Source organism: Thunnus thynnus, chromosome 5 (assembly GCF_963924715.1).
Source record: "Thunnus thynnus chromosome 5, fThuThy2.1, whole genome shotgun sequence".
NCBI classification, from domain to species: domain Eukaryota; kingdom Metazoa; phylum Chordata; class Actinopteri; order Scombriformes; family Scombridae; genus Thunnus; species Thunnus thynnus.
The window spans coordinates 25,495,405-25,510,713 of NC_089521.1; the positions used below are offsets into that span (position 1 = coordinate 25,495,405).

The 15,309-nt window shown below is 40.3% G+C and overlaps 1 protein-coding gene across 1 annotated transcript; it reads left to right on the forward strand.

Annotated features, from left to right (window-relative positions):
* The first annotated feature begins 5,299 nt into the window (after window positions 1–5,299).
* On the forward strand, window positions 5,300–7,755 carry cdkn1cb (cyclin dependent kinase inhibitor 1Cb). The gene is made up of 3 exons (XM_067590379.1): window positions 5,300–6,255; window positions 6,438–6,555; window positions 7,032–7,755. Exons 1-2 carry the CDS (start codon window positions 5,724–5,726, stop codon window positions 6,551–6,553), a joined length of 648 nt encoding a protein of 215 aa, XP_067446480.1. The 5' UTR covers window positions 5,300–5,723; the 3' UTR covers window positions 6,554–6,555; window positions 7,032–7,755.
* The last annotated feature ends 7,554 nt before the right edge of the window (window positions 7,756–15,309 follow it).

Genomic DNA, 15,309 nt, shown 5'->3' on the forward strand with positions numbered 1-15,309 from the left:
ACAGGTCAATGCATCAATATATTGTTCAAAGTACTTTTAGTAATAGATGAGTTGTATTTAATGCTTTTTATTGCTGCACATTCAAGTACAGTTTTGAATGCAACATTTAAATGTGATATCACTACTTTTATAGGGTTAAATGGCTTTTTACTCCATTGCTCATGGTAGCTATTGGAATAGTGTAGTGACTTTAACCACATTGTGTGTGTGTGTGTGTGTGTGTGTGTGTGTGTACCAGGTATTCCTCATGTTGTGGGGACTTGCCTACCTTCAAGTCCTATTAACGTAAATCATTAATTTTAGGGTGAAGACTTGGTTTAAAGTTAAGGTTAGTTTAGGGTTATATTAAGGTTAGGTTAGGGTTATGCAAGTAGTTGTTAATGTTGAGGTTAGGGTAAGTCTCCAGGAAATGAATGTAAGTCAATGTAATGTTCTCTGAAGTTATGGAAATTTGACTGTGTGTGTGTGTGTGTGTGTGTGTGTGTGTGTGTGTGTGTGTGTGTGTGTGTGTGTGTGTAAAATGATTGGTATTGTAGTATCTACAGCCAAAGACAACATTCTCCGCAGGCTGGACGAGGCCCACTGAGAGCTGAGAACCATAATGGCCACAGTAGATCATAAACTGTGAGGACAGGGGTTTTGTTATTATAAGAGTAAATGAATGGCAGGATTAGCCCAAGGCTTCAAGTACTTCTCTGAAGAACTCAGTTTATAATGTTTGACTGAATGGCATATAAAACAATTTGCTTTCAAAAACAAAAATCCCCGAGTGGTGAAGAGGCTGCTCCTTTAAAGACATTTAGCATATAAATATTGTTTCTAAACAAAGAATATGCTTTTGATATGGTGACAATCTCTCTGATCCAAAGCATAACATGAAGCTCTTCAAATCCCATAACTAAAAAGAAATAATAAAAAAAAAATACAAGGCATAAAACAACTGGGATGGAAAGGGGAGAATCTTTAAAGACTATAAAATACAGCTTAAAATACTGAGGCAGAGTTCAAAAGTAGTGCAGGACACAGTTAGATAAACCACACAGCTATAAAGTCTTATCTTATAAGAAACTGCACAAGTTAGGTGCAAGCAGCACATGGTTGCCATTTCATAATTTAATTTAATTTAGATCTTACGTAGATAGAGAACATTCTGAGCTCTATATTTAACAGCTCCAAGCAACACAGCGGAAAGGTATCTATAAATCCTTGGACACCATTTGCTGTATTTCAGAACATGTTTTGGGTGAAATATCCTATTGGATGTTTGATTTTTAATTGTTTTAAAATGGAGATGCCACTGAATAAAGACTCAAATTTGTAGGGTTCTTTAATATACATTTTCCCAACCAAAATGAAAACAATATTAAATATTATAAATGTGATTACTTCCCATTGGATTTTTCACTGATATGCACTTTTCTGCTACTCCTACTTGTCAGCACATCTTCAAGGTATAAAACAGTAAGAGACATGAGCTGGATGTGTCGTTCTCAATGCTTCCAGACTTTAGCAGAATTGGATGAAAACCAGAGAGGATTCACAGAAATGTAGCTGCAGGTTTTTAGTGAAATAAACTCAAGCAATATTTGCACATTTACAGTCAACTGCTTAAGTTCAATATCGCTTTAAATCCAAAGACATGCATATCTATGACAAAAGTAATAGAAATGTCCCCAGATAGTGTGGATACTATATTTAACTGAGCTTAAAACATAAATGAATCTGTTATTTTTTCTGTTTCTGCTTTCTACAGAGCTGAAGTTTCATCCCATAGCAAGACATGACAGAACAACACCCCACTTCTTGTTAGAAGGCATGCCTCTGAAAGATCTAATGAGTTTACAGACACACATGCAGTACATAATTTGGCGGAGCAGGTCATTAGGTAGGAAACAGTAGCTAACTCATCCAGGAAATCACTCCAAACCGGGTGTGCCAAACCATGCCCAGCTTCCCAAGTATCAAGCTTTTACAGGCACCATGCAGAGAAAACAGTTTTATAGGTGTCACGTTGAATTGTGGGGATCAAATGACTATTCATCCTCCTTCCCAAAGGCCCTGCGGTGTTGCCTGCAGCCGCTCTGCAACATTAAAAGGCTGAGATTTTCTCAGGTGAGTGGTCAAGGTGGGGGTGGCGGGGGGTGGATAGCAACACCCTGGAAAAATGGCTTTTCAAAAACAACAGCAACAATAAAAGAAGAGCACAAAACAAGTCTTATATGTGTTTCAGCAGCAGACATGAAAAACATTGTTCACCAAGATAAATTGCAACACACAAACTCCACTTAACTTAACCTTTTTTAAAAAAAACTTTTCTTGGTTCAAGGTCTTACAATGATTTATTGGCTCTTTCACAATAGCTTGAACACCTTTAGAAGCTCTTGGACAACATCGCCTTCAAATACAAACCGTGCAAACCTGTTCTTGGTCTTTGTCTGCTCCATCGATCGACATCAGAGTCTTTAGGGCCTGGGTCTTTCTTTTTAACATGCATTCAGCCCTCTGGGTCTATGCATCTCTTAGGTTAAGCTAGTGGAGGTATGTGTGTACCTTTGAGATGAAAGAATCATACAGATGCATTTATCAGAGAAACAGGTCCGAGGACATCGCTTGTGTTGACTGCTTGTACGTACTCTGATGAAAGCTGTGAGATAAAATAGTTAATACAGACTTTCTCTTTGCATTTTCATGCCTCTTAAAACTCCAGCTGATAACATCTGAAAGAAAAACAACACCTGCAGGAACAGAGGCTTTCCAGCTACACCTCAAAGTGAATCTGTAACCAGTTTGAAAGTGATCAATGAGATGTGACAGGTAAGAATATTTTCTCTTGAGGTAGAGTTTTTATGTCAATTATCAGGACAAAAGCACTGATGAACTGATGTCTGCTTCATCATCATGCTCTGTAATCCAATCAACTATCTATTTATGTTTATGCTCTTGATTGTTTACAGGGAATTTTAATATGAGGGAATCGGGTACTTTAGTTGATAATTTACTGACACTTCATTTTATGAGATATACACATTCAATACATTTTCCAGAAAGCATGTACTGCTTTGAGTTAAACTGATAAAAAAGGCCATATTTTAGTAACTACCTTTTACCACTAGAGGGTACCAACACACAACACATAGAGATTTCTGTAGCTTTGATCACGGTGAATTCATGTTATTGATCAGAGCCTAAATCATCAGCTGGGTGTGGCGTTATTGTATCTTAGCAGAAGTGACTCACAATTTGATCTTGTCATTTTTTAAACCGTTATAATGAACAGCAGTGATCAGTGCTTACATGTATTACAAAGACCTTTACGTAAATCACACCAAATGAGCAACAAGGATGAAAGTTCTCTCATTAGATTAGATTTTAGTAATAAACAAAAGATAAACAAGTACATAATCCAGATACATAGAATTTGTCACAGTTCAGTGAGATCAGGAAGTATTAACTGTGATATTAGTGCTTTTTTATGTATGTACTGCAGATTCATCTATACAATATCTCTTTCTTTGCATTTCTCAGCAGCCTGAACATCACCTGGGAAGACAGCTGACCTTAGAGGTGGTCTAAATCATTTAAACAGGCAGCTACTTAATGTCATCCCTCCCCATGGGGTCTCACACTGTAATTCATGTGACTCTGAGAACTCACATGTAGAGTAACTGTGACCTAGTTGAACTGGATGACACTCATGGGTGTCATCGCGGTGTCACATGTAAACAAAGAGTCACAGGTTCAGACCTCACAACTGTGTATTCCAGAGATGCTAACCGAGGTTAGGTGACTCATTTAAATTTATGTGCTTTCTGTCAATACGGCCTTGTAGGTTTAGGGTCCTGTGGTTTTGTTCTTGTACATTTAGTGTTTTTTTTTTAAATGGAAAAGCTTAAAAGAAACCTATGTTACTGTTTTAAATGAGTTTTGTGACATTGTTCTTTATGCTACTGAGAATAAATGGATTGAATTTGTACAAGTATTTTAACAATAAATACCTGTTTTATGACTGATAACTCTTTCATGTTTAAAGTTTAATACTTGTACTGTTGAATTCAGTAAACCTGTGTTTAAATATGCAGTAATATGTCACAATATTAATATTTATGTTACGACAATTATAGTAAAGCAGCTGTGCTGTGTGTTTCATTTGTTGTTTCTTGGCAAGTCTTCTTGCTGCATTTGTACTTTAAGCATGACCATGCTTAAGCAGTTCCAGTTTAAAACCACTGGGGGCCGCTGTGCACCCATCATCCACTGCGAAGGCGTTGTCTGTCTCCTGAATTTGAGGACCTGAGGTCAGCAGACTGGAGACTCTGCGGGCACTTTGCAGTCAATTGATGGTGCTCTGACAAGGGAAAGTTATATGTTACCCCACAATGAACTGCATGTAATAATGATACATAAACCAATACTGAATTACTTACCTATCATAACCAATAATCATCCTCCAAGCCACACCTGATTATGGCTGCAGTGATTTTTACCTTTGTGCATAATCCTACTCTGCCATACGCAAATTGAGCACCTTTAGTGATCAAATGGGATATTGATACTATTTAAAATACACTGAATATGTCTTTCACTACAGCCATTTTTTGTCAGTGCTGAAAAGTAGGGGTTGCAATTCACTATTTAACTGGACTACATCAATCGTTTAAACATAAAAGAGTATAGTCAGTCAGAAAAAGAAGCTGAAAAGGCATCTTGCTCAGTTCATAAACAGAAGGGTCTGCATAAAAAATTGTCAAATGGTCTTATGTCAACACAGACACCGTTTTCATTTATGAGGAATAGTTGTTCATATGTGGAGTGACCCTGTCCTCTCTTGCTGCTGTTTACTTTGCTTCTGTGCGTAAAACCAAAGCAGTTTCGTCGGTGCAAAATCCCCACAAACTGCTGAGTGAAGATAGTCTATGACCCTAGAAGCTCATCTGCAGTGTTATTGTGGTGAGAGATAAAAGCGAAGAGGGTGTGTTGGCACAGGATGCTATGTGTAGAGTAAGGTTGAGGGGTCAATCATCGGACAGAAAAAAATTGAACGGACGAGATTCAGTCCTTCTTTGTACGTTTGATTCTGTCTGCATATTGTCAACCATTAGTGCCTTCATTTTACACCGTACGATCGAGCCTCCTATAAACGCATAATCGGACACACATCACGGCAGTGGCTTTATTGTGCTGAGGAAGGTGGGGGGGGGGAAACACACTGTCCGATAATGGATGCACCACTACCAGCAGCTTATGTAATAATAGTACCCAGTAGTGCCCGAATACGACCTAAACATGTTGCTACAACAGATTCACGCTGACACCGGGAAAGTCCGCTCAGTGTTATCCAAGGGTTGACACTCTGAGAGAAAAATCAAAACGCTGCGCTCAGCTCGGCTCACAGCACCGCGACCCGACGGGAAATCAGGGTGGGGGTTGTGAGTGTCTTTTGGAAAGGGTTGGACTTAAAGCAACCAATGAGGAAGTCGTCCGAGGTGCCTGCTCTGACTGACGGGTTGATGGGAGGTTATATACCTCGCGTCTCAAGACGAAGGTACATTTAAACAGAACTGTGTGGTGTATAGAGACAGAGGAGCGAGGAGACGCACACACACATCATCAACCACAACAACAACAACATCCATCACCTGATATTCTCTCATCGGGGATCAATCAGACACATTGGGCATCTTTTACTTTGTGTTTTTGGGGCTTCTGTTGGAGAGATTTTGGACATGTCTAACGTCCAGTTATCGAGCATCGCGCTGGAGAGGCTGGTGGCCAGGAGGACCTTCCCTCTCCACAGGCGCACCAGCGTCTGTCGCAACCTCTTCGGACCGGTGGATCACGATGAGCTGAGTCAGGAGATGAAAGCCAAGCTACGGGAGATTTCCGAGCGGGACCAGCAGAGATGGAACTTTAATTTCGAGGCCAACACCCCGCTGGATGGGGATTACAAGTGGGAAGAGGTCCCCGTGGATAAGACCCCGGCGTTTTATCAGGACTCCGCACAGAACGGCAGGACCCGGGTACCCGCGACGCCTGTTAAGCAGAGGCCCTCCTCGGACTCTGCTGCCCCGGAGACCCCTCATATGGATGTACTGGAGCGCCTGGTCGTGCCCGAAAGCAGCAGTACTCCCTGCCCTGTGGAGGTCAACCAGGAGAACCGCACAGACAAGCTCAACTCAGGGAATCAGACTCAGAGACAAGTCCCGTGTGTTAGACGCAAGAGGTCGGCCACTACTGACAACAACACACACATCACAGGTAAAGAAAAAGAAAAAAAAAGAAAGGTTTTGTTAAATCTCATATTCTGGCTGTGTGCTCTCTTAGATTCAGAGGTGCGCGTCGTATCCAAATTATCCCTTGGTTTTTTTCGTTCCCTTTCGTGCGTAATTTCACCTCCAAGATATTTATGTGTCTTAACTGTATTTCTTCTTTTCCTACAGACTTCTTCGTTAAACGAAGGAGGGCTGCTGATAGAAAATCTAATGATATGAACGCTTGCCATCACTCCAAGTCTCCAATCAAGGTGGAACAAACTCCACGAAAGAGGATCCGTTGAAGGTATGAAGATTTATCATCATTTATTAATTGTTAAAACCCAGTTTAAACTGCTTTAATATGGTCTCATATTATGATGATACTTTCTTACATCTTGAAATGTTGTTAAAATGTTAAATATTATGGGTTGTTTTTAGGCTGTTTGTTGCCCTATAGCTAGTCATTTCTTTTCTTTTTTTTGTCTGTGTTAATTGTAAAGCACTTAATGAGCCAAAAAGCGCTGGCAGGCTTATCAGGGAGGTGGGGTGGGGAGAGTTTGTGGTGGAGAAATCGAAGTAGTAGTGATAGTAGTAGCTGTAGTAACACTAGAGGCTGGGGGAGGGGTGTGTGCGTCACGATGTGGCGGGAAAAGGCTTGGGTAAAGGGTGACGCCTGCTGCTGAGGTTACATCTCCTGTTTCCTCAGAAAGCTGACTCGCGTCTTTTCTTCGGATTGACTGTTGCTCAGAAAAATTGACTGTGTGTTATTCTTCCTTTCAGGTGTTTTTTCTTTTGCACTACTTGCTTGCGCATTTTTTGAGGATCAAGGGGGACGATGTTTCTCCCCGACACTTAAACGCCGGAGAGGAGAGGAAACACTAGGGACGGTGTGGGAGAAAGAAGCCCGACCGGCCGCCGGCTGCTTCAGCGCGGTGCGCCCCGGCGGAGCGCAGCCTGAACACCGGACCAGACTCTCAGGACTGAACGGACTGAACGGTTTGGGGGGGTTGAGGGGGGGGATTTCGCCGGATGACTTCTATCCAGTACAAATGTAGCATTCATTGTTGCTTTTGCATACAGCCACTCGACAGTGTTAAATGTTTTAACATCTGTGCAATCCTAAATTACTTTTTTAAAAAAAATGGTCCACACTGGCCAAAAGTGTACAGCTTTATAGAGACAATAGCCTATAAATGTTTATTTGTGTTTGTGTTTTTTTTTCCTGTAAATGTATATTTTATTCTAACTTATAATTTATTTATGTTTCTTTATATTTGTTAAATGCCTTGTTGATTTAGCCAAAGGGCATATTTTTATTTTATTTTATTTACTATTTTTTATTGTGATGTTTTGCAATCATGTAGCTTCCCCTTTTAGTAGTCCACACTTGAAAAAATAGGTTTCTTTGTGTCTCTGAGCCGTGTTTTTTTTGTGTTTTCATACAAGTGCCCTAATTATGTCTTGCAAAAGAGGAGAATAAAAATATTTTTCACTTCAACTTTAACCAGATTTGTTGGTGTTTTTGTCCAGGTTACTTGTTGAGATAAGAGACTTTAACATCTGCATATATATATATATATATATATATATATATAAGATCCATGCAGTGTTATTTTATTACCCTCCTCCCCCAGAGGACGCAGGTACTTTTCATTGAGCTCCGCCTGTATCTGTCTGCCTCTGTGGGCTCATATACCTTGCGGGGGGAAAACGCATTCAGACGTGCACCCTTGCAGCATGGCAGCTGCGGGATATAGGCTGGGATTTAAAGGCCCTTTCGCCCCTCTAAAGAAGCAGCAGCTGCCTTTGGATCCCCGCTTTGTCCGCAAAGAAGACACCCCCACATCCACCCGCACTCAACAAGCCCTCTAAAGACCCACTCATACACACTGTTTACCCCGCCGTGGATACACCGGGCGTGGAGGCCACCTGCCAGATCTGGAAAAAGAAAACTACTAGTCTTTGTAATTGTCCTCGTCTATTGAAACAAACCATTCAACAGGTCATACTTGCAAGTTTACCCTTAATTGAAAGAAGCCAAATGCAGTGTCTGAATGCGTGCTGGGCCTGCACTGCCTGTCAGTGCGCACATAACAAAAGCCACATCTCATAATTTTCCACAAGTTTCTCCATTTTCTTTGAATGGTTCTGACTATCTGACATTAATGTTTTGATAAAAATGGAGACTTTTGATGGCCAGAGTGACTTTGTCAGCTCTATGCAGCCATAAGCTCTGACGGGCTTGTTCTGATTTCCAACACAAAGCGCTCTCCGGCTCCATTCTTTCCTTTTTGTTGCCATATGGCAAATCCATGTAGACATAGCCAAGACCCATTCAGTCAGCCACAGAATGTCCTGCATCAGAGAACAAAAGACACTTTGTCTGGGTGCTCTATTGATACGAATGGGAGAAAAAAATATTATAATTAATCTATGGCTATATCCAGCTAATTAACGCCCATATGCCCACGGGGAGCTGCGAGGCCATTCAGTGTACTTTTAAAATCTCAATAGTTTACATGTTAAAGACAACAGCTGTTCATGTGTTACTTTAATGAAGTCCCCTCTATGTTGAAGACTGGACACATTCGGGGGCTCAGGTCCCCCCTCAGAGTTAAAGGGGTCATCTTCCTTTATTTATCTCCTCAGCTGTGCAACTATATAAAATTTGTCCAAATAAATTGCATTCGTTTTCCCAAAATGGTGTTGAATTTGAGCCATTGTGGAAGAGGTCATAGGTTAAGGCCCGAGATACAACTCAGTGAGCTCCTCTTTAAACAGAAACATGAAACTGAGAGTAAATTATTATAATCAGCTTGCATAATAAGTGATTGTTTTCACAAATAATATGAACTCCTAAACCAAGGCCTTAATATTTTACACTTTTTACACCTTTTACATTGTTTTTATTTTACATTTAATATGTACATCTTTATTGACGGGCTCCGTATAGGATGTACAGGGCGATTATAACTTAATTCAGGCCAGTTTGATGGGCATACAGGAAAGAGATGACAGCTAACATACAGGCCTCATTAACAAGCCTGCTGCAATAGAATATAATTAAACAGGCAGCTGCTGATGGAGAGAGTCAGCCCCGTGGGCCCTGCAAGTCTCTCTGACCTTTAAACTAACTCATATCCACAGTCTGATATGTCTCAGTCATCAGTAAAAACGGTATTAGTCTTGATCGATTCTTTAAAGTCTATCCCTCCAGGATCTATCAATCTTACATCACTGCATATGTGTGTGTGATCATCAATTATCAGGTCAGAAAAGCCATATTTTTTAGCTTTTTAAGACTTTATATGAACAGGTTCTAATCCCTTTAATATAATAGATCACGTTTAAATTTACTTCATAAGATAAAAGATGTATAAAAGTATGTGTATTCCCTCCTTAAAAATGTGTGTAAATATAATAAAACAGGTAGGTAAAATTGGATTTATTTTAACTGTACTTGCACTTGAATTGCCCAACAGGAACGAATAAATTCACATCAAAATCTGAGTCTATTCGTTCTTTTATAAACTCTGCATTGACAGATTACGTTTGTCATATATATGAAAGTTAGAAAACAACGAAGGGAGCATGCGTCCTCTAACCTGTGCGTTTAGGCAGGAGTCTGTTATTTCTGCCTCTAATAATTAGTCACATTGATTGCTAATAATATCTCGTCAGTCCTCAGTAAAATGCTCCATTGATTCCACTGAAAAGTATTCCCTTTATGAGTCTGGAAGAAGGTGGCAAATAATTTAGATGCAGCCACTTTCACATGTGGCGCAGACTTCGTGCAAATGTAGCAACTAAAAATATAATTTCAGAGGAGAAAAAAAACAAAAAAAAAACAACCTTAAATCACATTTTCCACTCAAAACACACAATTAACAGGGACAGTCTGCAAAGACTGCAATTAAATATAGAAAGGAGGAAAATCAGCCAGGGGGAATTAGCATTTTCCATGACCATCTGGCATCGGCGCAGGCGACAGGGAACAAAGGCGAGCTGGATGGAGAGGAGAGGCGAGTGTGCCATCGCATTGACCTGCAAATGAGGCTTTGTCACCGAGTTAAAGCTCCCTGACCCCCTTTACCCCCCTCCCCAAAAAGACTTCTTTTTTTAAACCTATAGCGTGACGAATGGAGGGCCTGAATTCAGGTCTGTATGTTTTGGAACTGCAGACCAAAACTGTCTAGGAATTATTGGAAACGTGAACACAGTGTGTCTTTGTAGGTCTGTTTTTATAATTATTACTAAGTCTGAAAATCTGGGTTTCGTTAGGTCAAATAGGAAATTTAGATGCAGCATATATTGTCATTGATTTTCTGAAATAAAGGTGAGCTGTTGACGTCAAACAAGGCGGAACGAAGCAGAAAACTCGCAATGATTTTCAGTTATATTGAGGTATAAATGAACACAAATGCAAACACACAGTGAGTTATGTTATTTTAGATATATACTTTTAAATGCAAGCTGGGCTCTGACCTTCTGACGGCCTGTTGAGCTACTTGACGCACCAAAACTCCCCAAAACGCCTCTTTTAGCACTCTTTGGCGCTTTTCTTGCACAGGCCTTGCATTTATTTTACGAAGAATGCAAACAAAAATCAAGATTCATCGATACACTTGATGAAATTTGATAAAAATTTCCTGATTTTTTTTTGTTTAGTCGAAGCTTTAGTTGCGACCTGGGATCTGCAGTGCGGTCAATGACATGAAAGTGTGTGTTTGAGTGTGTGTAGAGGGTGTTTTGGGGGGTGGGGTGGGTGGCTGTTGGATTGTTGGACACCTGTGCCCCCATCCCCCCTCCCCCACCCACCACCACCACCACTCCACTCCCACCACTCCAGGAGTGAAGTGCTCAGACAGAGACCCACGTGTTTGCATAAAGGTGATTGTATCCGGAGGAGGGATCTGTTGTTTGAGTGTCTCTCTCTCTCTCTCTCTCTCTCTCTCTCTCTCTCTCTCTCTCTCTCTCTCTCTCTCTCTCTCTCTCTCTGTGTGTGTGTGTGAAGTCATGATGTATGTCGAGCAAGCTTATTCTCCACACAAGCTGTATAATCATACAGCAAAGGTAGAAGTCTTTATTTATCACCTTATACATAGGAACAACTACAACCTTATGTTAAATATAATATGATGTTGTTATTACGAAATTATGGTGACACAAGGTACAAAATATCCTATAAATCCTTTAAAATCTCATTGTAGATTAATTTCCAACGACTTATTGAGTCCTTAAATATAACATTAGACATCCGGTATAAACCAAAATACTATATAAATACGAAGTAAAACTTGGAAAGAGAGTCTGACATACACATTCAAGTCCCTATGACGATATTATAGGATTATTGTTAAATAATATAGCTACAATCACGTATAATAAATGCCGTTGAACGTAACGAGGCCACTGCAGAGCTCGTTATTGGCAATCACACATTTTATTTCCACATATCCACAAATTGAAGGTAGCCTATATCACAGGGGGAAAAAACAGAGCAATGGGGACAGTAAATACCATAATGTACATTAAGAGCATCACAAAACAGCAGAAGTATTGCAGGTCAAGTTTTGTTTTTGTGTTGTTTTTTTTCCAGATGCAGACGTGCCTCAGTGCTTTTCTTTTTTCTTTTTTTTTCACTTTCCTGGGCTTTTTTTTCTCTCTTTACATCCACTCAGTATTCATGCCTGTGGGTAACAAAGCACGGCTCAATCCACGCAGGAGGCGGTGTGACAGGGAACTCGTGGCAGCTTTTCAAATATCTTCTTTCTGTCTCCTCCTTTTCTTTGCATCTCGACTTTGGTCTCGGTTGGAAGGGAGGAGGAGGAGGGGGGGTGGAGGTGGTGGGGGGTTAATCAGCCTCCCACCTCAATCTCTAATTCACTTTGCTCTCCCCACGCATCAAGGGGATCGGATTTAACGCTGCCCAGAAGAAAGGCAGATCCTTTACAATGTTTCACAACGTGATGGAGCGAGCGGCTGAATGTATAGTGGTCTGCGCTGCGGAATACAGCCCACTGTATCAGAGAGTTGGTCTATTAGTTGGGCTGTAAAAGCTTGTTTTTCTTGGGAGAAATGGGGAAATAAATTCTCTGCCATAACGAAACCGATTATCATTGAAAAATGTTTCTTTTTAACATTTTCTGACTGTTGATATAAATGCAGAATTATAGCCTATGTGACATTTAACAGAGTATTATATTGTGATGTCATTAGTGGAGGGTTTATCACATTTTGGAGAGCAGATGAAATAAAACTTCTGCACTCTGTAATTTTCCCAACTTGTTTTAAGAAGAGCTCAAAACCAGAACTTGTTAAAATGAATATTTTTGCAGTGAGATTTTGGTTGAGACAGCACGCCTCATTACAGCAGAGTACAGTAGCCATCAGGCTGGAGTGAGCAGGCACGCATGTAAGTTCTGCATTTGAAAGAAAGAAGCCTGTTGACTTGAAGCTTTTTGAAATGTTTGAAAGAATTTGGTACAATTGATGCATGCATACTGCAAAAACATCAAATTTTAACAAGTTAGTGGGTCAAATATCCCCAAAATATTTTCTTTATACAGGTGTTTGTAACTAGCTTTTATTGTTTAATTGTGAGGAATGTCTAAAAGAAATCTTGATAAAGGCAGGTTAACACTTCAAAAAAGAAACTAATGTTGTATTTTTAGACATAAGACTAATCAACTTAAGATGGACATTTTTTTCAGTGTAAAGAGCATCAATTAAAGGATGTCTATTCTCTACAGATCAGCCTGTTTTACAACTTGAAAAGGTGAAAAGGTCATGCTATTGATTTGGCGCCAAAGCAGCTCTAAATTCCATCATCCTTATTCGTTCTGCCACAACAGATAATGTCCAAACTCTATTCAAATGTTTAAACTGGTTCAGATTAAAATGGATATCTGTACACTTAAAAAATCTTAGTTTTGTTTTGTTTTTGTGGTAATGCACACAAAGCCTTACATACAGGCTCAGGCCTGAGGATACCAGGAACAAGTGCAATTTATAAAATGAACCATGACGCATTTCTATTAAAGTGTCCCAGTGGTGATCAGTACCAGGATCCTGGTTCATCTAAATAGACAGGAGCCATTATTAAGGTTAACTAGTTACACATGTGCTTTTTATTTTAAGTCAAAATATCTGCTGAAAATATATGTGAAAAAGGTTTATAAGATCAGGATTGTACTATATTATTCTATTTATATCACATTATACGTGCTCTAAGTTCAATCATTTAAAACAGCAATATATTCACACTCTATCCCTATTATCAGGTTCTTTAAAAGTCATTTATATCTCAGTATGCACATGAACATGTTTCAACACAACCTGAAAGATTAAATCAAAGAAGCTAATAATTAAAATAAGTGAAAGTGAGACATGTGGTGTCATGTAAAGCATCACACTTTTTGCCAAAGTCAATATCCAGCTCAGCATCAAGCAAACAACATCAGTTGAAGAACCTGGTCTTTCATGTTATCAAGCATCCCAGCTGTCAAAGTGTTCTTAATAAAAAATACTGATGCCTCTTTGATTTATTCTGCAGCTGACCCCAAACTGCAGTCACACGAAACACTGGTCTCTGTGGAACCGTCAATAGAGTACCATCAACATATGGTGTGTGCGTGATTTTACGAGCGCTGCATTCCCACAGAAGACACCACACCAATACGGCCAGTGACACTATGTGATCATTGAATGCTTTCACAACACAGATGTCAGGGGAATATAAATCAAACTAAAATATAAAGGTGCTGTTTGTCCTAACAACCACAAACACTATTTTTGAAGCTCCTAATTAGAGTTTCTCTATTGCTGAACAGCAGTTTTCTTAAAATTTAAAATATCAGAGCCAAAATGAGTCTCTTCAACTGAAAAGTAATTAGCATTGTCCTATTGTTAGCAAATCAGTCTTCACATTTCTGTTAAAAATTGCCCTAATGTATGTCAGTTTCAATAAATGAAGGTGGTAAATGTGTGTGAATTTGACAGCAGATGATTTAATCCTAAACTGCTGCTTGTGGTCCGTGTGACTCGTGGCATATCGGCGTTCAGAGAAATTCATGTTGAGATGAACGGTCCCAGCAGCAGCAGCAGAAGCAGCAGCAGCAGCAGCAGCTCACACTCAGTCAAACAACAACCTACTGTGGCCCTTTGAGTCTCACACATACTGTACCTATCAAAACTGCATAGCTTCACTCGGGAATTATGGCTTTACAACCGGAGAGCCATATGCAGCTCTGCAGGAAGAGGCCTGCCTCATTGTGGCAGTAATTGGACAGAGAGGAGAGAGGAGGAGACACAGATAGTGCGATGACACTTGAGAAATGAGATCTAACTCCATCCCAGCGCCAGTCCTGACAGCCAGAGTCCTCCGCCTCCATTCTTCTGCTCTCTCCTTTTGTCAGGATCCTTTTCAGTCCCCCTGAGCCAAACCTGTTCCCCTTCACATCCCGTCTTGCACGGGATGTGAGTCCTCTGTCAAGCGGCTGCTGTCTCTGTTTTATCTGTCCATCCATCCATCTCTGACGCCTCTCCTCCTTGCTCCTCTCCTCCCTGTCCTTCTCTATTGGGCAGAGCAGTTTTCTTCTCCTTCAATCATCTTGGCTCATAAAACTTGGGGAGGAGGGCTAGCAGGCTGTGTTTTCAGGGCTGGCTACACTGCTATGGGTGTACTGACTCGGACTAATGCTATTCACGCCTCACATTTGCTCGCCAGGTCTTATGAAAAGGGATGGCCACGGCAGCCTTTATGGGACACACAACAAAGGACCATCATTCATCAGGCAGCAGAACACCGAAGAGTGGCAGAGTTTGGGTTCATCCTGCTAGCATTCAGCTGCCTGCATTCGCTAGCATCATGTTCAGGCCTGGTTGTCTTTTCAAATGGGATCTGTAATCTTTTTTTTTCTTGGGAGGTCATGGTTGCTTTATTTCGCTTTCTTTTTTTAATCAGCTGCTTGCAAGTTAAGAAAAGTTGATGAGGAGAAGCTGAAATGTCAAATTTTGTCTTGTTCTGTTTGTAAGTTGGATCTGTCCTGGACAATCT

Coding starts and splice junctions, on each gene's coding strand:
- cdkn1cb (XM_067590379.1), top strand. CDS start 5,724: ATGTCTAACGTCCAGTTATCGAGCATCGCGCTGGAGAGGCTGGTGGCC. Junction 6,256..6,437: donor CAACAACACACACATCACAG/GTAAAGAAAAAG, acceptor CTTTTCCTACAG/ACTTCTTCGTTAAACGAAGG.